The following is a 25,580-nucleotide window of genomic DNA, read 5'->3' as shown; positions in this document are numbered from 1 at the left end:
ACACACCGATCGTGTTACAATCCTGGATTGAGCTAGTAATGACATCATAATAATGGGATACTACTGTGTAGTAGAAATAGTACTTAAGCTATCTGACTTTGGTAAAAGTGTTTAAACTTTTGAGTTTAATTAGGTTTGACTGGTGATTCTATTCAGGCCATTTTTATGTCCATGTGACTACTGTATGAAAACTAGTGTTGAGGCTCTGTTCATTCATTTAGAGGGGACTTAAAAAATAACTAACCATCTCTGCAGACATGTCAGAGATGAATGTCCCTATTTAATAAAAGTATAGCTCTGTACGCTAATTATGGATCTATAGCCTTTTGAATAGCTAAGCTTTGCACCTAGATCGCAGGAAAACTCGACAAAGTCTTCACATGGAGCAGAAAATGGTTTGCAGCTACTAACGCTGAGGGATTATGCATGTTCTTTGTGTAAATGGACTGTATTTCGATTGGTGCTGAAACCATTTTTCTCTTGGCCTAGCTGAGTTGAAAATTAGCATCTGTAAAGCTTGCCTGTAAAGTTATTCACCAAGCCAAAAAACCAAACATCCTCGGGAAGAACTGAGGGGGCTGGAGTGCAGTGATTAGTTCACAGCCTTTAACTGTGCAAACTACTGCGCCTTCATCAGAGATTCCAAGCATCTGCTTGTTCGGGCTCGGTACATGTGAGGATTTGGTGCTTTCTGAAGTTCGTATCACTGCAAATCAAATTTGGATTTGTGGACAAAGGATGCAGTTTAACCAAAACAAGCAATTTGAAGACTTGCAGTTTTCATTATTTTCTATCATCTTTTAGAGAGCCTAATCTAAATAAATGAAAATAAAAAACTGGCAGAAGACAGTAAAGGCATATTTTTTTGTTTTCCTCTCACCTGCACAGCTATGGACGGCCTCCACTTTCTGACAGCACGCCCTTCGTCCTGCCCTCCAGCTTTACTCAGCATGATGCTGTTCTGAGGCAGAGAGGCTGATTTCCCCAGACTGCCTCCCACTCTGCCGTCCCTCTCTCTTGCTGGCCTCGGCGGTCCCTCCAGAAGGCTGTCAGCTGAGCTGCTGTGTTTGGCCCTCACCCCGACTCCAGGACCCCCTCCATAGGGCACCAGCTCTCTTGAGCCCCTCACCCCGTCCAGGCTCTCTGCGGAGTTGCTGTGCTGTCGGGAACGCCCGGGTCCGCTGCCGGTGTAGTAGCCTCCTCTGGAGGTGCGGCCCGATGGCCCGTCAGAGTTACCCAGGTCCACGGAGTTGCTGTGCTGCTTGGGGCGTCCGGGACCAGAGCTTGAGACCAACTGCCCGCTGCTCTGGAAGTAGGCATCCTGGGTGGACTCTGTGCTGCTCTGGGCTCGCACCGAAAGTGAAGACTTCGACATGCGGGGTGGGAGTGGAGGAGGAGCACCTTTACGATAAGGAAAGACTGAAGTGTCAGAAGAGCAGGGGAAAAGGAAGACAAAGGAACAGTGGGCTGTTAAAAGCAAAATGGGTAATATATCAACAGGGAGTGGGGGAGGTGGATACTTACAAAAGGGACAGACTGGAAGGAGAATGTGACAGGAAAGTTAAGGAGTGAAAAAAATAGGAAAGCGGTTGACATAAAGAGGCAAACAAACATGAAAAGGAGGAGAGAAAAACGATAAAGCCATTAAGAATTACAGCCAGTGTAAGATGGAAGAGGAAAGATACAAAAGTGCAACTTCTTTTCATTAAAAAACAGCTTTTAGTATAAATTTCAGTGAGTGGCAGGGAGGGATGCGCTGGAAAAGACAGACATGATAGCGAAGCAAAAATCTCTTCCCCGCAGCTAATTTAACTCTTAAGAAGACAAAGCATTTTCCTGAGAGCAATATTTCAGAAAGACATGCACGATCTGTCTCACTCACAGTTTCTTTAAATATATATTTGAACAGAGTTTATTTTCAGAGTGCAAAGATGCTCACTCCAAAGCTGTAACCCACCCTGTGTGCATACAGGGTGTTGTTGTGTGACTTGGTGTACCGGGGAGGGGTCTGTGCTGAAAGTGGATAACACTTTACAGAGGCTTCAGAGGAAACACTGGATGGATTTTGTGGCAAATAAAAACAGCCGAATATTAGGCTTAAGCATTATTGGGAAGACTTGTCAAAGCAAACATCATCAAGAGTGAAACCAAAAGACAGAGACAAAAAGGCAGCTGGAGACACTGAGCTATCATCATAATCACATGGGTTCCTGTACCTATTTCTGAGCCTGTGAAACCTGCAATCAGACAGGGGAGGGTGATCGGAGAGAGATGAGATACAAAGGCAAGGCAGAGATGGCAGAGAACAAAGAGCATGCACAAATGTAATATAGACACACACACACACACACAGCTGAGCCTATGGCATGCATATGTACGCACAAACACAGAGGAGAGGGGTAAAAAACAGAGCTCATTAGAGGTTGAAAGAATAGCGAAGAAAAGAAAAGGCTGTATATTAAAAATGGATGCAGCTGTACAATGAGTGTGTGCGCACGTGTGTGTGTGTGCGTGAATTTGCTTTTGTCAACGTAAATGCACACAGCCTGTCATAAAGTTTCATCTCCCACTGTGTCTCCCGCCGCGCTGCCGCCACATAAAAGGCAGCCGCGCATCCAAACGCTCCACAGAGACACCCCAGACTTTTGCATACTGGTGGACTCAAACCGCACACTCACCGGCCCCGCCCTTGATGCTTCCCTGGGGGCCAGACATGGAGAAGACGGAGAGACAGTCGTCATCCTGGGAACATCCGGCCTGGATGGCGCGAACGTAGCTGTGGCTGCGAGTGCGGAACACTCCTGGAAGATCCAGGGCTTCGACAGCTTGAGATTCCACCTCCCCAAACATGGTCCCACACACGGCTTCGAACTGACGGTTTAACGTCTCTCCGAGCTGGAGGATGAGCGGGAAGGTGCAGGGGATGAGAGTACTTGTCTTACAGATGTCAGATGCACAATTTATATCCCCAAAGAAACTGTCTGTTGAAAGTTTGTGAACCCATTTTTGTCATTTTCTACACAAATATAACCTATAAAGTTATTGCAGCTTAACATAAGTCCTAAAGAAATTTAATTTAGATTCTAGTCATTGAGGAAATTTCGTTCATGATAAATTTCCTGATGTAAGTCAGATTTTTTCTGTGACATAATTTACAGTCGAGTTAACCTTGTAGGTTGACCTCTCCTTTGGAGGGTAACGGTGGTCTTGAATTGGCGTTTATACACATAATCTGTCAGACTGTGGACTGGATTGATTAATCTGCAAAGCTTAATCTGAGGTCCTCAGAAATCACCTTTGTCCCATTCATGATTGATCCCATTTTCATATCACTGACTGAAAATCTCTCATCTAATTTCAGCTTCAAATTACGCTCTTTATGCTCTCACAGACATGCGCTATTGGATCGTTTTCCTCAATAGACGAATGACCAGATCAAATCGAGCTTATCATTAGCTCGGTGCAGCTCAGGCGACATCCACAATACCAGCCCACATCAGCTAATGCCTCCACTGATGCCATTCTGAACATTAACATCTCATAAAATATGTACCATTTAAGCTGCTTCAGCCTTCCCACAGTTGAAGACATCTGAAGATGCCTTGCAATTCACCTTCATCCCATCTATGCCTTTCATGCCGTATCTGATGTAATCAACGTCAAATCCATTGTCATCCGTGCCTGCTTTGTTCTGTACTGCAGCCTCGCTGGCTTACGTATTTCATGTTTGCACCCGGAAGGACAGGAAGGTCTCAGAACAGATCTCTTAGGTCATATTTATGTAGAAAAACAGGCGATTCTAGGAGCGGTTTACACACTTCAAAGCCTCACCCTGCTGTTCGTTACCTGTGTGCTGGTCAAAGAGCGGGTGTAGCTACGGGAGCGGGTGTGGGTCTTGGGTGTGGTTCTGCTGTTAGGGTGAGAATCTGTACACTGTTTACACGAGTGCCTGGAATAAACACAAGCATAAATGTTAGTATTGATGCTTTGTTGTGGATGTAAACACGTCCGCCATTCGCGTTGCTATTTTTATCAAAAAAATGTTTGCAACACAAACAGCTCACCATTTGGTGAGCCATCAAATAAAAATTCACTGTATCATGTGTCATAACTGAGCCAGCTGGAGTCATTCTCCGTGCTGTGACGGTGCATTTCCATGCCAATTAGGGAACCATCATTTTTGTTCATTTTATATGAAAAATAAAATCCGAACATTGCAGCAGTTATTATGATGTTCAAGCAGAGCTACAGTTAAATGTGAAAAGGTTCCCAAGGCTGCCTATGTGAAAGTATTTACTGCATAATGTAAGAACATTAACGTCCTTTTTCGGTTTCTTTCCCTATAAGCTGAAATCCGCTGGTGTTGTCTTTTTACTGATGTTTACAGCAAGCTCTGGAATAATTTAGTTTAATAATTCAGTTTATGGTCTAAAATCTTCATTTGTCTAAATAAATGGTGCTTGAATGTTACTGAAATGTGTCTTTATATATATCTTAAAAGGGTTACTCACTCAGTTTCACACAGAGTGTGAAATCATGTGTACAGAACACAGTGTGCCTCGTCCTAGCTGATGTTTATTGTCCTCTGTGTTCTTTGATTCACCCACTTGTTAAGTGCTTGCTATTAGGGCATTGCTGGGTCACTGAGTTTCTATCTATAATCTCCAGAGTATTTACATGGGCGGAAACAATGATTTGATCGCCTGTTAAATTTGTAAGTCTGCTCACTTACAAAGAAATGAACAGTCTCTCATTTTTATGGTTGCTTCATTTGAATGAAGAGAGACAGAACATCAACCAAAAAGTATTTGATCACCAATCAAAACATGACTTAGTACTTGGTGGAGAAACTCTTGTTGGCCAGCACAGCAGTGAGATGTTGTAGTTGGTCACCAGGTTTGCACACAGCTCAGGAATTTGGTTCACTCGTCTTTAAAGAAACTCACTAAATCAAAGCTCTGCAGATTTTCTATACGACTGAGGTCTGAAGAGTCGCGAGACCACTCCATGGCATTAATGTGCTTCTTCTTTAGCCAATCCTTTGTTTTGGGTCATTGTCATGCTTGAAGACCCATCCATGACCTATCGTCTGTGTTCTGGCTGAAGAAAGAAGGTTCTTGTCCAAGATTTCATGGTACATGGCCCCATACATTGAGTCTCAATAGGACTACCTGTATAAATAAAGGTCAAATAAAGTAAAAAAAATCTACTGCCCCCTCAATGAGCAGATGCCAAATGATGATGATGCCAAAGAGTTTGAGTTTGGTTTCAGCTGACCACAGCACTCTCTCCCAAGTCTTCTCTGAGTCATTTAGATGTTCACTTACAAACTTAAGACGGGCCTGTTCCTTTGCCTTCTCGAGCAGGGGCACCTTGTGACTGTGGTCTCAGCTGCCTTCACGCCATTAACATGCTCCTCCTGTGTGGTTTTGTTCTGATCCACAACCTTTCTCATGATCATCCTCACCCCATGAGGCAAGCTCTTACATGGAGCTTCAGACAGAATCTGATTGATGGTCATTTTATATTTCTTCCATTTCCAAATAATGGCACCAGCAGTTGTCACCATCCTGACATGCTTATTGTGGATGGTCCTGTAGCAGGTCTACAATCTTGTCTCTGATGTGCAGGTCTACAATCTTGTCCCCATGGTGGTGGGGAAGTTGGAATTTAAGAAACTGATTCTATGGAGAGTTTGTTTTAGACACATAACAAGCTGAGAACAGGCATATCTGTAATGATTGATTAATCGTAATCTGTTCGACACAAACATACACACAGACTTCAAATATTTATTTGACTCAATAACGTGCATTTCAGTTCATAAAGTTTATGTAACGTGTTTTTTTCTGGATTTTTGGCTGATGTTCTGTCTCTCTCCATTAAAATGAAACCACCATAAAATTAAAGACTGTTGGTTTATTTGTACGTGAACAAACTTACAAATTGAACAGGGATCAATCTTCCCTCGCTGTATCCTCCTTTATTTACTTTAACTAAACAGACATGAATTTTCTGAGTCTGAAAGGATCTTTTTAAAGTCTGAAATTAATAGTTATCCCAAAATGTGTTTGTAAACATCAGATTTTTATCATGTTACAAACTGAAAATAAAGATTTTGGATAGCAGGGTTTTTCTAAGGAGGGAGACTTAGACTGTCTAAAAGATTTTATGAAGCTATGAGAAAAAATGATCCAATGGTTTTGTATTTTCACCCACACTGTGGAAAATAATGTTGTCCACATTTAAAGAGTGAGCCTTAAAGGCACAATCAAACAGTGTTGTGTATTTAAGCTGCAACCTCTTATAAAGTTATGGAAAAGGAATGAATTCTAAATGCAAACCAAAAAAAGCAGTAAAGTAACATAATGCAGAAATCCTCCTGTGGGGAAATGTTCGCATAAACAGCAACCATCCAAACTAGGACTAACTTGCTATTTTGTTTTTCTGCATTTTGTTCCAGGTTGTTGTTTTTTTTCCTTTGTCATCCCAGTGCTGTCTGTTTCTGTATTTTATTGTTTACTTCTGTCACATCTGTGCAATTCCTATTTGATATGCTATGCTGCTTTTGCACTGCTTAAAAAAAAAGACAACCAAACTAAACCAAATAAACTTGTTTTTTACGGTTTTTGAAAGCAGAGAGTTGAGTCGAGGGTAAATACAAGTATTTCAGCATGAATATAAAAGCTGAATTTGTGCCATCTGACCTTTGATCCATGCTGATAGATCGTCTGAAGGCTTCCCTCTGGGCAATCAGCGTGGACTTGGGCGAGGCTTTGGGACTCGTGTCCGAGTCGGCGCTGTCATCGTCGCCCATGGCTTTGATGTAGCTGCCACTCCGCATGCGACGGCAAGGGATCTCCCCTCCGCTGTCAGCTGCTCCGCCACCGCTATAACCACCTCCCCAGTCTTCTGAAGGGACCTGAGGCACATCCACATCCACCCAAACATTCACATGGTCACCATAACTGACCAACTTGTACTGATCTGAAATTGCAACAGGTAGTGAGTAAAAATGTAACAACCATGTGGGACCAACATAGTTTTAGTAGGTTAAACAGTTAAATGCGTTAAAAGTAAGTATGCATTCCTCTTCTACACCCACTGTTAAGGGAAAAGGAATTAGTCATGATGTGAATTAATCAACACCGAGATATTGAAGATGTTTTTCACCGCACTGTTTGCAGTTTCTTCTCAATATCTGCTGTCAAGATCCAAAGGCTTCTCAAAACAGAAATATATTTCTTAATCGAAAAATATTTCACACCTCGAATGGTAAAAGGTTTATTTAGCAGCACAGTTCTGGCCCACGTGCACACAGCGTTGGGTTGGAGGGCAAACACAACCGAAAAGTCAACTGCGCTCGTGCACACACGCTCACATGCACATGTATGCATCCACGAGTAATGATGCAAGAGAAAGAGAGAATAGGATGAAGGGACTTACAGAGAGAGAGAAAGTCTGACAGCTGGAAAAACACTGACGCAGAGAAGGAAAAACAACGTAAGCTCAAAAGCCGACAGACGGAGAGCAAATAAATAAAAACAGAGAAAAACAGGTAGACAAGAGAGAGAGGGCAGCAGACAGGAGTGGCGACACGGAGTGGGAGAAAGACATGAACGCGGTGGCAAAAACACAAAACAGAAGAAGCAATTTAACAGACGAGCAAATGATTCTGATGGGAAAACAACACACACAGCAGTGCAGTCAAGGCAAGAAACTAAAGACAACACAAAGAGAAATATAAAGAATCAATGAAATTAACCCCAAGAATTACGCTGACATGTTCCCACTGTGGCTAATCAAACAACCTCAGCTAACTGATTAGCATTGAGATTCAGTCTGGAGCTGCTTTATTGGTCTCAAATTACACAAAGCATGAAAGATGTCTTGACTGGTATTTTCTCAGCTAATTTCTAAATGTGTGTTGTGCTGAAATGAGGCACATGCTAAATGCTAAAGTAGCATTTGGCCAGTCTTTGGATCAACAACCTAAAACAAAGAACTACAGGAGGCTAATGGCACTATATGCTTAGACACCACTCTACATTAAATTATTCATTATTCCACAGTACGTCTTTTGTCCCATCTCCCTCCTCTCACCCACTAATGCCACTAATGGCTGCTTCTGCCTAAGCCTGGTTCTGCCAGGCTGTTATAAGCAAGTTTTTTCTTCCCACTGTCGCCAAGTGCTTGATCACAGTGCGTCATCTGATTGTTTTCTCCGTATTACTGTAGCGTCTTTACCTTACAATATAAAGCCTCTTGAGGCGACTGCTGTTTTGATTTGGCACTATATAAATAAAATAAAATTGAAGTGAATCAATAACCAGATAATCAGACATTTGGATATCCAAATATCTAGTACAGAGAGAGTTTTGGTGACAATGGGCTGATCTTTGTTTAGCCTTCAGCGCCACGTCAGGAGCTGTGCACAGGTTGATGGAGGAAACTAACAACAACGGCTCAACACTTCAGGGAAATTTCATGACCATAAAAGACAGCACAATGTAGTAAAGTTTATAATTATAGTCCAAGTATTATACATCAATATACTAATTAATAAGATAAGATAAGATAAGATAACCTTTATTAGTCCCACACGTGGGAAATTTGTTTTGTCACAGCAGGAAGTGCACAGTGCAAAAGTTATGAAGCAAAAATTAGAATACAATAAGAATAAATACAGTACACAACTGTACAGAATAGAATAAAATAAAATACTATATACAGTAGAATAAAATAGAATAAAATATACAATAGGATAAAAATAGAATACAAATGCTATATACAACTGAGTAAAAATACAACGATGCCAGAAAAGATTATTGCACTTAGTCTTATTGCACATGTGTGGATGTGTGTGTTTAATCAGTTAAAGTCTTTGTTGTGGAGTCTGACAGCAGTGCGGAGGAAAGACCTGCGAAATCTCTCCGTCCCACACCGTGGGTGCCGCAGTCTCCCACTGAAGGAGCTGCTCAGTGCTGTCACAGTCTCATGCATGGGGTGGGAGATGTTGTCCAGCAGGGATGACAGCTTAGCCGCCATTCTCCTGTCACTCACCACCTCCACTGGGTCCAGAGGGCATCCTAGAACAGAGCTGGCCCTTCGGATCAGCCTGTTCAGTCTCTTTCTGTCCCCAGTAGAGATGCTGCCGCCCCAGCAGACCACACCGTAAAAGATGGCTGAGGCCACCACAGAGTCATAGAAGGTCTTCAGGAGTGGGCCCTTCACTCCAAACGACCTGAGTCTCCGCAGCAGGTACAGCCTGCTCTGCCCTTTCCTGTAGAGGGCGTCTGAGTTATGAGTCCAGTCCAGTTTGCTGTTCAGATGAACACCAAGCTACCTGTAGCTGTCCACAGCCTCAATGTCCATACCTTGGATGTTCAGTGGTTGCAGTGAATAACTTGTTATATGTATAGACTATTATGTATTTATTTTTGTTAGGAAAGTCTAAAGACTAACTTAATGTTGCCTTACACATAAAAAAATATAATTACAGGACTCCTGATCGCAGTGCTGAAGACAGCATAGGACCAGTGTTCGGTAACAGTGAAAACCCAGAACTGATCTGAAAAATCTCAGTAGAGCTGATAAGAAATGCCGAATTAGGTGATCAGGTCACGGGGGTGTTTCTCGCCACGAGTGACCCCTTTCTTATGTTGACAAGCGCAGCTTTAATTAGCATCATAGCTCGTGAGTATAGCTATTAACCTCGCACATAACATGCTATTATTGTGGAAGACCACTCGCTTTGATATGTGTGTTTATATATATATGTGTGTGTTCACTCGTACTACTTCTTTCACAGTATGAGGAGAGTTTTCCACCATCCACACACTAACAGCAGCTGTTTTGGCTGAAGGACCTCTCAGCCTTTCATTTTAGTTTTCATTTTTTTGTAAATGCTGTCAGGTGCAGCTTCATATACGAGCATGTGACCAACACCTGCACCCAGACACACACATAGCCAAGGCCCCGGGGTTTGGCATCCAGCTGAGTGTGTGTTTTTAAGGTCATCACTTAAAAGATGATTCAGCCTAATCTCGTGATCCCCGTGGCCTTCCACTATCTCTCTCATTTCCTCAAACGCCCCTTTCTCTCCTCTTCTTGCTTTGCCCCTTGGCTACTATCACCTCTTTTATCTCTTTTCTATCCCTGAGCTTGCTTTACCGTCTCTAGGTCCCTCTGCTTTCGTCTTTTCTAACACTCTTTGTCCCTCACCGCTTTGCTCTTCTTTTCATTCCTTTTACTCCATATTCAGCTTTTTTTTTCCTCGGCCCTCTTTTCTTTTTTAATCATTTCTTATCTATCACACACAGGCTGAGGGGAAGGTGAGAAGCTCAGGGAACAGAGAGCATCAGGTTCTGATGCCACACATCGTGATTGGCGTTGACGCCATGGGGGAAAGTTTGCACATGTCCCTTTGCCTCTGACCGCTGACTTGCGAAGATTCACTTACATTTATTGCTAGTCGGTCCTGACTCTTTGTAGGAAACCTGTGTAAGTATTAGCTTGTATGTACATGTTTGCATTTTTTTACACATGGAAATAACATACAGCAGGTAGACTGACCCTGCAACGAGAGAGGGACTGCTGTAGCATACTTGAACTGATTTAAAACTGACCATGTGTTTTATGTTTCCAGGTGCTACAAAAACTACTTAGTCAGCACTTTGTAGAGCATTTTTCTTAATGTGAACCAACCTACATTTAGCTCTTCACTTTTGACTGTTTGCATAAATCCAGCAGATGTAGAGCCAATTTATATTCAGTCATAACATGGAGAAATTCAAAGTTTAATCTAGTGTGGAGGAGAGAGGAGGATGAAAGCGAGGCTGTTGATTTATTGACTGACCTAGGTCCTGACCCTCACCTACAGCTACAGGTAGTGACCAAAAGAATAACAAGTTGGACTAGAAAGAAAGATCATATTTCTCACATTGTGGCTGCTCAATTTCAATGCAATTAAATGCAGAACTGAATTTAAAATCCTTCTCTTCACATCCAAAGTTCTGAAAGATCAGCACCCATCGTATCTTAAACACCTCATATTACAATATTACCCCAATAGAGGACTTTGCTGTCACAGTTCAGGCTTACTAGAGTTTCCAAAATATGAAATAGTACTACTAATATTACTACTCCTCAGCCTCCTGGGTGATTTTCAGAAATCAGGTCATTGAGAATCGAACTTGTCAGAGATTTTTAGTAGTTGCACCTATAGTATGAATTTCATAATCCTACGACAGCTCATTCTTGAGTTATCGTATTCACAAAATTGGGTGTCCACGCCGCTTGCCTGCACGGCAGGGTGACGACAATAGCCCATCAGCCTTTTACGGCTTAGGGGTAGAAATGTGCAGCTGAGCTATCAGCTACACTATATGGATAGAAGTACAGTGCCACCTAAATATCACACCATAGGAGCTGCTCAACCATGGAAACCCATGCTGTGAAACACCCAACACACTGTTTTTGTGCTGATGTTCATGTAAGAGGAAGTCTGGAGCTCTGCAGTTAGTGAGTCAGGAGAGCATTGGCAAACTTTATACACTTTGTGTCGACCGCGCTCTGGTCTGACTCACTTGGTTGAATTGCTGTGGTTCCTAAATGTTTTCACCTACAAATATACTAATTACAGTTGATTGTAGAATACCTAGGAGGGAAGATATTTCACAAAGTGGTTTATTACAGTGCTGGCATCCTGTTGAAGCACCACAATCAAATTCAATTAGCACTTTAGAATGAATGATTCTTTCACAAATGTTTGTAAAGGCAGGGTGCTTGGTTTTCCAGACCTGTGGAAATGGGATTTCTTCTTTCAGCTTCTCTTTTATGTCGCCACAGCAGATCATCTCCCACCATCTCGGCCTGTCCATGTCCCTTCATTCACAGGGGATCGTCTGATGGTTGTTATTCTCTTACTAATATTGCAGAGTCTTTACCTTACAATATAAATTATTTGCCAGTCTCTTATTACAAGTGCCACCTTTAATACACAAGTAATAGAGTTTAAAGGCAGCTGTTGGGTGTATGATATCTGCTCTTGCTTTCTCAGGCAGTTTCAATTTGGAGTTGTTGCACCTGTACTGCTGTTAGTCCTGACATTTCATCCTGGTGAAACAGACCTGAACAGCTTTATATCTGCAGCTCCAGTGAGCTGTCTGCTCTGAAGTTGTGGATCAATCTGGCCTGCCCTGGCACATCTAAGCTGGGCACAAAATTCACTCAACACACTGTCTCTCCGCGCCTCCCCAAACCACCGGTGACACCTGGAGATACGAGAAAAGCTGCAGCAGGGGAAGTTCATTTCGTGTCCTAAGGTGAGAATGTGATGGTAGCCTAAAGCACGGGGTAAACTGTGTGGGGTTTGTCCTCAGAAAAGCACGAACACACAGACGACCCTGCTCTCTCTGTCTCCTCTATCAGCAGACCTCAGCTGTGTCTAAAGGATGAGAGTTGGAAAAACACCAGGGACTCCTGTGGCTACCTGCTGTTTCCGTAGAAACACAGCCTGCATGGCAGCTCTACGTCAACACAGCTGGAGGTTTCTGAGCTCGTGCTTGTGTGTGTGTTTGTGTGCGTGCGTGTGTGTGCTCTCTGAGATGCCACTGTAACAGCCAATAACAGCCTTTAATTAACCTTTTCTGCCGTTTTAGGAGATAAAATGAGTGAACGGGTTCTCTGAAAATTGCATGCGGCAGATTCAAGCTACAGCATGTTGACAGGAGGCAGGTAAGCGACTGTTGTAAGGGACAGGTAAATAACACGGTGGGTGAAGATGATTATTGTTTTCTGACTCACAGCAAAATGCCAGGAGAGTCCATCTGGCCTCTTAGGCAGACATTTAACCAAGAGAAATCTGTACTTTTCACTTGATTTTTTGAAACTTTTAAGATTAAGATTTAAGACTTTTATCATTTAAGAAAAAGGGTTTTTTATGCTTTTGAAAAACTCTTGTTAATTTTCCCATTAATCCAAAGGCTTTACCACAAGGATCTTACCCATCTTTGTTTGTATTTTCTTCTTCTAATTTGGTTTCTTGAGCTTTTGAAACTACATTTCCCATATTTCTTAGGGTTAAACAAAAATTGGCCGTGTTGCTATTAAAGGTTTGTTTCTATAGCAGGAAGATGAAATTTTGAGTAACTGAATACCTTTACTTGTGTATTCAACTGGAAAAACCAGGGTCTAAAGCAAAATTGTAGGGACAATGGTTGCTTTTCTTTCCTTGAAACAATTAACCTTTGGAGGGACAAAGTCTAAATTAAAATCAATGGGTATTTTACCTCCCCAGCAGTCATCGCTCAGTGGGTAAAACTTTAGAAACTTAAGGACGGGCTTGTAGACCTAAACTTTTCTGATTGGCCACTTGAGCAATCAGAAAAGCTCTACAAAGCAGTCTGTCTTTGTCGTCTTTGACAAAGACAAAGATGACAAAGACATCTTACTTTAAGGAGTACCAGAGAGATTGCTGGTTACTATTTTCACACATACACTGTGCACTCACTACTAGATGCAATAAATTAAAAACAAAAAAAACAAAAAACTAGTGCTCTGCAGTGAGAAAACTGTTATTATTTTCTATGTTATATTTTTTCAGCTCTGCACCTTCCTCACATGGTGGTGAGGTAGTGTGTGCACTTTTTCCTTTTTTTTTTTTTTAAACGTTTAGCCAATTAGCCCATTAAAGCATAAGCTATAACTGGATAGGCTATAGGTCAAATTTCAGTCTGGTGGTCAATAAGGAGAAAACACAGACAGCCTATAGGAGAAATGTCAACTTAGCACGTCGGCAAGTATAAACTGTCAGCATCTGACAGAGCCTACAGTCCTGCCTCCTGGGGAAGATCTTGGTTGTGGTGTAGCAGTGCTAACACTATTAGACCAGGGAAATCTGGAAGTTGGCTTCACTCTCTGACATTGTTTGTGGAAGAAACGTGTGTATTATATTTAACAATTTCCTATAGTTAAGGCTATTTGATGTTCCTCAGAGAAATGCAGAGAAAACTAAATCGTTTGCCACTTATCACCACTGAACCTTGGAACCTTCTGGCAGACTGAGTTTTAACTTTAAAGACATCAAATACTCCAAAGAATGCCAGGGGGAGATGCCAATCATGGCAGCATGTTTTCCATTTATTTATATTAAAGCATGTGTTTCATACCTTAAATCATATCTATTGGGGTGTCTAGAACATAACATAAAAGCAGTAATTAAAAAAACAAAAAAAAGGAATACAGGGTATACTTGTACTGTATTTTCTTTGCCTGTGGCAAATTGTTGCCTTGGGCTCGTGGACATGATAATCCATCCATGGAGAATGTAAATGTCCAAGGCTGTCAGATCACTAAATCATCTTTAACCTGCCAGCTTCCAAATACAAAGTCTGTATGACGTCCAATTGAGCCAATTTACACGAAGTGAAAAAAGCTGGAGGTGGTTTATGCAGTTTTGATGAATTCACAGCGAGTAAGTGGTAAGCAACACCCTCACTTAAATCAAAGTGTTTCCAGTACTGACATGTGGCTGTGTGCTACATGTGTTATTTTCTGATTGTTTCACAGCAGTTATGTTCTAAAGCACAGCTATACAAGCCCATACTTCCCCACAAGCCTGTGAAAAGGCACTGCACTGACAGATTTTGTGTTATAACTGAAGAGCAGGCTTCATCTTGTCTAGATGCCCTGCGTCTGTGTGTCTGTACTGGCTGTCAAATATACACATGGAGATGCAACACAGACTGAGAGCAGAGGCAGAAGATGTGAGATGGTCGACACGCTTTTATAAAGTCCCGTACACAATAACAGTTGTCGTTATGGCAGCGGACTAATTAGCCTAATCTTCAAGGGTCTGAGACAGTGGAAACAGAAAAACAAAAGTTCAAGACAATCTTTTCATTCCTTAAAAAGAAGTTTTGCTGTTTTTTGCTTAACACCAAACCACACATATATTTGATTACACATTTGCGGATATGTAGGGACAGACACACCTGGAGATAGTGGAAGGTCCTCTCCTTGAGCTTGCTCTCAATGGGCACCAGAGCTTTGTCATAGGCTCCTCCTCTGGTAGAAGGATACACCTCTCTAGCCTGACTCACTGTCATGGCTGACCAGGTGCTCCTCTTCAGGGAGTGACCGTGATGCCCGTGGTGTCCTCCTCCTCCCTCACTCCCCACCAGAGCCATTGTTGTGCAGGCCATGCACTCCCCAGACCCCGGTCCGCCGCCTCGTTCCTTGGGCTTCTTCATGGTGAGCTCCTGAATGGCAGCATCCAGGCTCTCATGTCCTCTGGGATACCCCGGTCTACCCCCACCTACCAAGTAGCTGCTGTCACTGTCGAGGTTGTCATCGGAGCTCCACCAGCCGGCTGTCCGGCTGCGGTGGCGTCTGCCTGACTCATGCCGCGAGTCTCCACTCTTGCTACGTTCTCGAGACTTGTTCCTCCTGGTGGAGCGAGACTGGTGGCCTGAGTAGTGGCCCTCCTCCCCTCCACTCCTGTGGCCCCCACCTCTCTCACTCCGGTAGTCCCCTCCTCCCCTCGTACCATTGTACTCCCGTTTGGATGGCGCCTCCAGGGAATGGGACTTGGCGAAGAGGCGCTGCACCGAATTGACCAAGTGGCGTATGCGTGAAGGGCTCTCACTGCGTTGCTCAGCACCCCCACTGGCAGTGCGCTGGTATTGCAGTGTGTGGAAGCCATCATGATGGAAGGGCACCTGCTTCTCAAACTGGTCCATCATGTTTGAGGGCATGCGGTGCATCTTCCCCCCGTGGCCTGAGGATAGGCACTCTTCACAAGAGTCAAATGACTGGAGAGGTGGGTGCTGGTTGGGGTGGGAGCGAGGAAAGGTGCCTCCTCCAGAGTGACTATGGGAGTGTGAGCGGGAGTGGTGCCTCTCCAGCGCCAGGGCCTCAACCGGACCTCCCCCAGGGTAAAAGTGGCCATCGCTGTGACCGTGGTAGTAGTCTCTGCCTGGACCGTCACAGTCATCAGGCGTGCAGTGGCAGGGACCTCCTCCACCACCACCCGAGGAATGCTGAGACATGCTCCGGCTGACATGGTACCCTTTCATAGGCGCCGGGGCATGGTGTGCCGTCCGGGCCGAAAGGGGGCGCTGTGGGCGTGACAGGGCTGCACCTCACTCACCTGGTGAGAAAAACAAGAAATAATGTGAAGACATTTTATTTAAGTGTAGCAAAGGAACAACGATTGCAATGTTGTAGACTGTTTGGATGAGAGTTATTTTTTTGTCTAATTAGGCCTCTCATACCTGTGAGAAAGGACTAAGACCTCAAAGGGATGTTTTTTTTTTATAAAACTTTGAGTACAGGTATAAGGTAAGATTAGAGGCACACATATGGGAGGTGCAGCAATGGGACATTTGTGGTAGGAAGCAGATTTTGTTGATTGATGTCAGGATTATTTTCTTTCTTCTTTTTAATGGATGCATGAATTGAAAGTGAAAACAATACTTTGTTTTTTTTCTGATTAACATTTTTATTGATGTTGCACTTCATTTTTTACCCAACCAAAGACAAAACAGAGCAAAAGCGAACATTCATCCCGCGGCTGCAATAAGCGGCCCGAGACAGCTTTCCTCTTCTTATTCATCTCTAAGACTGCAGGGCTGATAAATCAAGAATATTAGCCTTTCTTTCTCTCTCAGCGTGTATCTTCAGTTGTTCCTCTCCCTCTATCTAACAGCTTTTGCTCCTCTTTGACATTTATCATTTTATTCATCAGCCCAGCGCTCCGTGTAGTTCTGTCTTTTTCTCCATCCAGGCCTGCAGGGAGTCTTTGAGCATTCCTGTGATTTAAAGCCGAGGAAAGCAGGTTGTATATTGATTACCTGCATCCTAAAGCAAAGGAGCTAGAGAGTGGCTGCAAGCATCCAAGCATGCTGCATAGGGATTTCGGCAGATGATTACCAAATGAACATGATATCCATGGGACTAGGTGAAAACCAACCCTACTGTTGCCTCGAGTGGATGAAAGTGTAGTGGGATGATGGGATCCTCCCCACAAAGCTAATGCAGGACCTGAAACTAGTGTACCTTGTCAAGCAGCAGTAAAACCTAAGTAAAAGTAAACAGAATGTAAACAGGATGAGGGCTATCTCTGGGTTTCCTTTCTCCTCATGGCATGGATAACAACTGAGATTACATTCCAAATGTGGTAATCATGTATTTCATTGGACTGGCATTAATTGCTGCTGGTGTAATCACATCCTCTATTAACCACTTCTCCACTAACTATATAATGAATCACGGGCACACAGCCTGTTCATAATGCACACGAGCATTTGCCATCATTTCTAAATTTGATTAAATTGAGAATGAATTACTCGATGCGAGCCAATATCGAGCTGCTCGGCTGGATGGGATTCACTGAGCTCCTGCGAGTGTATTTGCACTTGTGTTTGCCGGCTTTCACGCCGAGATGAGAGATAGGGGACAGATGCTGGGATAATCATTAAATAGAGCGTGGCCTGTTTGCCTTGATTGGCTGAATGAGAGCTGCCACCCAGAAAGCTCACCCACATCTAGCCGTGTCATTGGTGTGGCCGTGACAACGGACCTCTCCAAGTCAGCGTCCAACCATGGACAGATTTTAGACAGCTGTGCCACCTGGGCAGACCGAGCCACCTCTCATTAACTCTGTGGCTTTATGATCATTTAACTGCCAAAAAATAAAACCTGTGAGCATTTTCCTTTTTGACAAGGTATAAGCAGTGCACAATTCCTGCGGGGAAATGCAACAATGCTGCCATTACTGTGCAATACTCTGCATGTTGCAGTGAAAACAACAAAAGCCCAGGAGCTAATAATGACAGTAATGTCAGTAGCTGTGACATTATGAATTATTATCATCTTCCTTTAGTCATTCTATCCCTCATTCCATGGTTGCGTGTTTCTGTTGCTTCCAGCAGGAGTAATTTGAGGATTTTTTAAAATCAGGTGACCCCTTAAAAAATACTGTTGATAGTGGGTAGATCTCGTGTCTCCATAAACATGAATTAGAAGATGGGACTGCCCTATAACAACATAGTAGTAATACTGAAGCACAAGATTTAACCTCAAGGTAATGGAGCTAACAAAATGCACTCTGGTTACATTAATTTTTAGTCTTTCAGCTACACTAGTAATAAAAAAAGTGGTGTTTTGGGTCCCATAATTAGCACAAACATTTCTGTCCAAACCGATATAGTTTAGATTATTCAACATTATATAACCATAGTTAAAAAGATTCATCGAGAACGAGAACTACTAATACTACCACACAGTCAATCTCCAAAAGTTGATTCTGTTCATCTGGACGTAGCGTTTTGTGGGAGAAACGTTTCGTCACTCATCCAAGTGACTTCTTCAGTCTCAGCTGACTGCAGGTTTCCTCAATCTTATAAACAGTACATTTGCATAATGACTGAAACCAGCCCACTGAAGGAACAATGGGCTGTGAGGTCAGTTCCTTAATCATAATTATGCAAATTCTCATGACCATTGATCAACAACCACTGACCTAAACCCACTGATCAAAGACCACTGATCAATGGCCATGAGTAGCATTCACAGAGAGTTGGGGAATGGCTGCAATCACAGCATTGTAAGATGGCGAAAGATGTACCCTTAGGCCCCCTCCTCGATTCAGAGATGGTCTTTCCCTTTTCACGTAAATGGCCTCCTTGACTCCGCGCTCAAACCAGCGTTCTTCCCTGTCCACACAGTCAAGATAGTATCCATCTTGGTTGAACAATGGGACGGTCTAAGGAGCTCAGTGATTTTTTTTCATTCTCCTCATTTGAGAAGGAGAATGATAGACTCACATAAGCTTGTAAGATCTCTTGGAGTGATTTCTAAACAACTGCAGATTCCAGGATCATCATTACAATTAATTCTATGTAAGTACAAGTTATTCAGATGTATCCCCACTTTGCCAAGGTCTGGAAGAAGACCTAAACTGTCACCCTCGAATGAAAGGAAAATGGTCAGGATGTTCAAGAACAACCCAGGAACCACCAAGGCTCAAGTCCTGCCATGGACTGAGAACTGCTGAAACACCTGCACCACTTCCACTGTAAAATGAGTTTTACATCTTCATGGACTGAAAGAAGAAAGAAGTACTTTTCCCAAAATTGACACCTTCAAGCTGGATTTAAATTTACAGCTTCCCACATGAATAAACCAAATGCTTACTGGAATAAAGTTTGATAGTGAGACGAGATGACGATTGAGCTGTTTACCCTGATTGTTTGCGTGTTTCAAACCTAAGAACACTGTACTAACTGTCAAGCATAGTGGCAGTACCATCAATGACAGAGGGTGTTTAGCTGCTAGTGGTACCAGTACATTGCACCAAAGAATAAGGGAGAAAAAGGACTACCTTCTTCAAATTCTACAACCTCACCTCAAGTCAACAGCTAAATGGTTGAAGCTTGGACACAATTGGGTGCCTCTATAGGGCAATACTCCTAAACACATATCAGTTTTGTTTGGAATGGAGAAAGCAGACTAACCTTAAGCTTCTTGGTCTGGTCCAAAAACCAAAAAGTTTAAAAGAACATTAACAATTGAAGCAATGTTCTGATAATATAGCAGAAATCGATTGCTAAGCTCTAGTCACACAGGCCTAAAGACCAATCAACGATCCCATTGTGAAAACCTTGAGAATGATGGTAGCACCATCATTATCTACTATGTCATCACTCTGTGATAAAATGGAGGCTAACATAGCATTTAGACGCAAACGCATTGGTAGTGCTGATGGAGCTTGAACACAAACATCAATTCCTTCTGTCATAAGTATGCAGGTCAGATAACACCAAGGATCTCTTGTGTATTCTGTTTTACATATAAAAATAAATGTTGATATTTCATGTTTTAACAGCGATTCAACGTTGAATCTGAATTCAATATCAAATAACTTATTGAGAAAGATATTTTATGCAGTGTGTTGTACTAGCAGACTGCAAAGTGAGCACCACCACTCTGCCTGAAGGAGTAAATTAAACCATGTTCTGTTTATTATGAAGTCTTTGGCTTTGGAGCAAGCTGCTGGCTGGGAGCTGTCAATCACAATGACACACACACACACTGAACATGTGGCTGTGCACACACACACACACACACCAAAAGGAAACATATGCACACACAGACCGCTAAGATAGTAAGGTATGAAAGACACATCTGAACTGTGGCTGTCACTTTCTCTTTATTTCCCTTTCACTTCTTCTCTCTCTCTTCTCAGTCTCTCTTTCTGACCTACTTCTATCCATCCTCCAGTCATGTCTCTCCCTCCCCAGCTCCTTGTTTTTTCTTCTTCATTTTTTAACTTGTCAGTATGTCTGGCCCTCTGCATGTCAGCACTATGTGTTGAGTTAATTACAAAGTTTGTTTCCGTTCTTCATCTCATGGCCTCTGCCATCCATCAGTGTTCTCTTCTGTGCATGTCTTCTGAGATAACTGAGGTATTATAGCATTATTTACACAAATGTTACACAACAAATACAAAAGAGTTTTAAGGTGCTTCTTTAGTTCTATCGCAGCCTTGTTCTCCATTATTTCTCCAAAGTGTTTTCAACACTCTTCAAATTCAAATCGGAATAAAATGCCACTATTTAAAGTGATTCTATGCACTTTCCCTTTTTTTCCCCGTTCGTCTTTACCAGCTGAGACATCATGATAGCTTTTATTTTCTTTTTTTGCATGCGTGTATGTTTTGATGACACAACGTTTAAACCACAGTATAGCTGTAACTTACAGTGTAGCCTGGAGTGCACTTTACCTGAAATGTAACTACATGTTGCAAGCACGCAGAGCTAAACAGCTGTGATTGATCTGCTTCACAGAAGCATGCCTTGTAAACACAGTATATTGATTAGCAGAGGGAAAACGCCTCGCTGAAACAAACTGCAAAAGGCTCTAATTGCATCTACATTGCCCACAATGCCAATGCCACAGCTACTATTCTGTCAGAGTTGTAATATGCCACGTTTCTTGTTTTTATAGCCCTGACAGCAAGTGAATAGTTTCCAGTCTGACATGAAATCTTCTGTCTTTGAGTAAAAGTAAAAGTGAACATGATCAGCTCAGGTTCACTCCTGATGGACTGAAAGCAACACCACAGAAATGCAAACAATAACAAAGCCAATACGGTAGTGACTCAACCCAGGGCTGCAAATAAAGTTTTTTTTTTATGGCTGTTCTGTCTGTTTGTGGACTGTTTTTGTCACCGGGGCAGGATCACCAAAACTTTTTAGGGGACTACTTCAGATGAAAACAAAGGTTGAACTTGAAAATGGGAACAGGCACTGGGACCTTTGCACCCTTTCCCAACTTTTTGTCTTGCACTTGTAACTTTAAATGCGACCTATATCTGTTTTTTGTGTTTTTTTAAGTCTCTGATGGATTGGATCGTAGAACCGCATGGCAGGGCAGCTGGTGCGATGGTTTCTAGTTTGTGTTTTCCTTCAGTAATTCTATTACTGTTTGGTAACCTTCCCCCTCCTTTCAGCGTAGGCAGAAATATTCAGTAACTGCTCAGTTGGAGCCGTACAACACGCTGCTATTGTTTAACACTGCTTGGCATCGAAGTGATTGTTACAGAGGCTTTAGTCTGGAGCTGTTTCATTTTAAATATTCATGCGCTCATGCCAGCTGCTCTGACCCACTTTGCTAACAGCTGAGTCTGCCCGCTCTCCACTGTGTCTGTAGGTAGTAGGTCAAAGGGTGTTTCAAATCAGTGAAATGTAAAATTTAACACCTGGAAAAGTCTAATTGATAAATGTTTTTTTTTTCTTTTTAATATCATTTTGTATTGCCTGTCTGAAGGCAAGGTAGCTCAAAAACATCATAAGAGATTTTCATCAAGATTAGTAGGGAGACAGATTTTGATCCAAAGAAAAGGCTTTCCTTAGACTGAGATGGCAAACCAGTTGTAGGCAGGAAAAAACATAGCTGCATGATATATGCCCACTTCTAATCAGTTATCAGCATCTACAGCGTGGCTGGAATTGTTTCCACTTTGTGAGTCTGTATGTGAGTTATCATGGCAAAATACGGCCATGTCACATGAGGAAACAGAAGAAAAAAGAGGAAATCAGGATGCACAAAGTACAGAGGAACAGAGGACCTGGGGGAGAGAACAAGAAGAAAACACTTAAGAGCAACATACAATCACAAGTCCCCCCCAAAAGTTGGGCTGCTGTGTAAAATGTAAATAAAGACAAAATGCAATGAACTGCAAATCCCATGAACCAATATATTATTCAGAAATGAAATAGCTAAGCTTGGGGAAAAAAAGTAGTTTTGAATTTAATGGCATCAACACATTAAAAAAAAATGGGACAGGGTCATGTTTATCATTGTGCAGCATCCCCTCTACTTTAAACAGCTTATCATATCTTTGGTTTCATGATGCACCAAAGCTAGTTAAAGGCCTGGATTCCAGACAGACAAGTTAAGCACCACAACTCTTCTACTACAAAGTCATGCTGTTGTAATAGATGCAGTATGAAGTTTAGCATTGTTTTACTGAAATACTGTTTATGGTGACAGAGTGGCCTGTCCTGACTAGAATTATTGTTTTCTTGAACACTGACACATATTCACATTTCTCAGTTCACTGGATTAAAATGGAAGCTCTGTTCTTTATTTACTGCATTCAGGATGGCTTTCTTTCTCTCCTCACACACTCACTTAACTTGGGGTGAATATACACAGAGTTGACTGAACTAACTGCTGGTCTCAAACAGGAAAATCGGTATTGCTAATCTCATAGTTAATATAAAGCTAGCCAGCACCTTAACTTGTCAACAAAGTTAGCACTAGTCTGCTTCTGTTCAATGGAGGAATGAGGGTTCTGATCTACTGTTGCACGTTTAATCATGCTGCATTTTTAAAGGAAATAAAGGAAATGAATGATGACAACCTTTTAGAATAGAATGTAGCATTTTTTAACTTGTTTTTTGGATGCTAAGTAGAAAGCTAAGCTAGCTTTCGGCTAATAATAGATCAATATTTAGCATGCAGTGAGATCCAATAAGATCATTTATTTTAACTCTTAGTTATAACCAGTGATGGGAATAACGGCGTTACAAGTAACGGCGTTACTAACGGTGTTACTTTTTTCAGTAAAGAGTAATCTAACTAATTACTATTCCTATCGTTACAACGCCGTTACCGTTACAAACAATAAAATGCGGTGCGGTCGCGTTACTATTTTTCAACAAACAGACGGTTGAAGCTGTCTTCAGCTTACCGCATCTTATATCAGTTGCACGGAAGTAGCTGTCTATGTAAGTAATGTGGGCGCTACAGCTTTAAGCAGCTCCGCGCGCTCGGCAATCACTTTCTGCCCCACGATCACTTTTTAGCACAACACCTGGAGCTAAGGGAGCAAAACAATCGCATGAGTGCTGCTGTTTGACCGAGGAAAAATATACTAGTCGTGGTAAGCCAATCACATGACCACTTCAAGATGGCAATGCAACAAGGTGATATATCCCAGTTTTTAAATTGTGTTGATAGGCCAAGTAAAACCAGAGTCATTATAAACAATATATACGCGTGTTTTTTCCTTAATAGTTTTGTCACGTTTGCTGTCTAAGGACAGCGCTAGCAAGCACTCTCTGCTTATGACCAAAAAATAAAAAAAACAAATGAAAAAACAGCCCATTCCTGTTGGTGGAAAAATGCACCATGTCGACCAATCAAAAATGATATGACAACATGACATTTGGTTGTTTACATAGAGGAGGAAGTTTTAGGAGTGACGGCGAGAGAGAGAGAGAGAGAGAGAGAGAGAGCAGAAAAAGAGAGAGAGCGAGTTTTGAGATGTGAGAGATTTGTGACGTTTGGCGTGTTTGGAGTGTGTAGTTAGTGTGTTGTCTTGTGTAGTTAGTGTGTAGTGTTGTGGATAGTTTTGTGTTGTGTGTCAGAACAATGAGGTGACTGCTGTCTCCAGGTAGAGATCAGGAGTTCACCTGCTGCTGTCAGACCTGCAGGTATCAGGCTTGTGATGTTCTCCTTTATAGTCGACAGAAATTTTTGGAGTGGCACAAATAATTTGTGTGGCATCTTATTGAATGCAGAACACCTGATTGTTCTGTAAATAGTTTGAAATGGTTATAACAAAGGGTAAAAGGTAAATGGCTGCAAATAACTTTGTTTGCAAAACTTGTGCATATGATTTTAAAATTGACAATTTAGATCAATTGTGTTAATACAGTATGTCAAAATGAAAACATACCTGTAAATTCAGACACATGAGGTTGTGCTGAAAAGAATGATACCAAACAAGGCAAAGTAAATAGTTTTTAAAGGTGAAATGTAGAGGAAACATCAAAAGTAGTTAAAAATGGCCAATTATACCCTGGACCCCAGAGGGTTAAACGTTTTTTTTTTTAAAGTAACGCAATAGTTACTTTTCAAGTAATTAATTACTTTTAGAATCTTGTAACTCAGTTACTAACTCAGTTACTTTTTTGAAGAAGTAACTAGTAACTATAATTAATTACTTTTTCAAAGTAACTTGCCCAACACTGGTTATAACGCAAAAACATGTAAATTTTAATGTCATTTAGTCTCATCTGCGTATATCATGAATTAACAGTTTTATATATTTCTCCCCATATGTTTTTCTACAGACAGTAGCTTAATGGGGGACAATAGCAGACAATCATTTGGACAAGGCAGGCACAGCCTTGGCTTTTACTAAAATGGGCTAACGCTGCGAGGCAGTGGGTATTGTGTGCCTGAATACTGGCTTTGTTTGAATGCAGATACAATGAACCAAGCTAGAACGTGGTCCGAGGCAGATATGTCGACCCATTTAAGAAAACGAGGTGAACTTGCATAGAATGCTTATAGAATTGTAGTCAAACAATAGGAAAGTTTTTGCTAGTTTGGTGTCTGCCCATATGTGCTGATACTTCAAAGATACTATTAACCACAGGCACTCTGCAAGCCCATAATGGCAAGTGGGACAGACAATAGTGAAATGTATGACTATGGGAATAGGAAATAATAGAGGATTGGCTCAGCTATGTGTTGGCATGCACTTCCTTTTTTTCAAGCCAGAGACATGCATGCTGGGAAACTGGCAGAAGGACTGATTTGCTCTTCTCAGCTTTTAGCCATGAATGATCTATTTTCATTTTTCCACTGTCTTTCTCCGATATGCACACAACCACACCACACACTCTCTCACACACACACACTGTTCTCTGGCAGCCGAGTAACTGCTGTAGCTAACCCATCACGATCCAGAAAGAATCAGGGATGATGGGAAAGATTGAAGATTTCAAGGATGACCTGGAGAAGAGGACCCATAAAAAACACAACTACAGAGCCAAGTTGAGCTACTGCAGTTCATTATCTCTGCGCATACAGACAGGAGGGCGCAGGTGGGTAAAAAGGGTGTGAAACATTAAGAAAAATGAGGAAAAAAATGTGTATATAATGGCTGTATTTGCAAGTTTGCAAGGCGCTGTAGACTTTTCAGTGGGAAGTGGCAGAAGCTAATATATAAACATGGCGGTGCTGAAAGGTAGGTTGCACATTCGCATAAATGTGCG

At 42.1% G+C, this 25,580-nt stretch overlaps 1 protein-coding gene across 3 annotated transcripts in view; it reads right to left on the bottom strand.

Annotated features, from left to right (window-relative positions):
- The window catches only part of dlgap3 (discs, large (Drosophila) homolog-associated protein 3), a 157,488-nt gene that overhangs the window by 8,507 nt on the left and 123,401 nt on the right, over window positions 1-25,580 (bottom strand). For 2 of the 3 annotated variants that reach the window (XM_065471157.1, XM_065471158.1), the window contains 5 exons: window positions 14,997-16,153; window positions 6,708-6,922; window positions 3,847-3,949; window positions 2,679-2,895; window positions 881-1,419 (listed from right to left, as the gene is read on the bottom strand). In XM_065471157.1, coding sequence (XP_065327229.1) covers window positions 881-1,419; window positions 2,679-2,895; window positions 3,847-3,949; window positions 6,708-6,922; window positions 14,997-16,079 — 2,157 coding nt within the window. In that variant the 5' untranslated portion in view covers window positions 16,080-16,153. Of the gene's footprint in view, window positions 1-880; window positions 1,420-1,524; window positions 1,537-2,678; window positions 2,896-3,846; window positions 3,950-6,707; window positions 6,923-14,996; window positions 16,154-25,580 lie in introns of all 3 variants that reach the window. The other variant, XM_065471159.1, reaches the window with a different exon arrangement.

The sequence above is a fragment of the Pelmatolapia mariae genome, linkage group LG22, assembly GCF_036321145.2.
Source record: "Pelmatolapia mariae isolate MD_Pm_ZW linkage group LG22, Pm_UMD_F_2, whole genome shotgun sequence".
NCBI lineage: Eukaryota > Metazoa > Chordata > Actinopteri > Cichliformes > Cichlidae > Pelmatolapia > Pelmatolapia mariae.
This window is presented reverse-complemented; position numbering and strand designations above follow the sequence as displayed.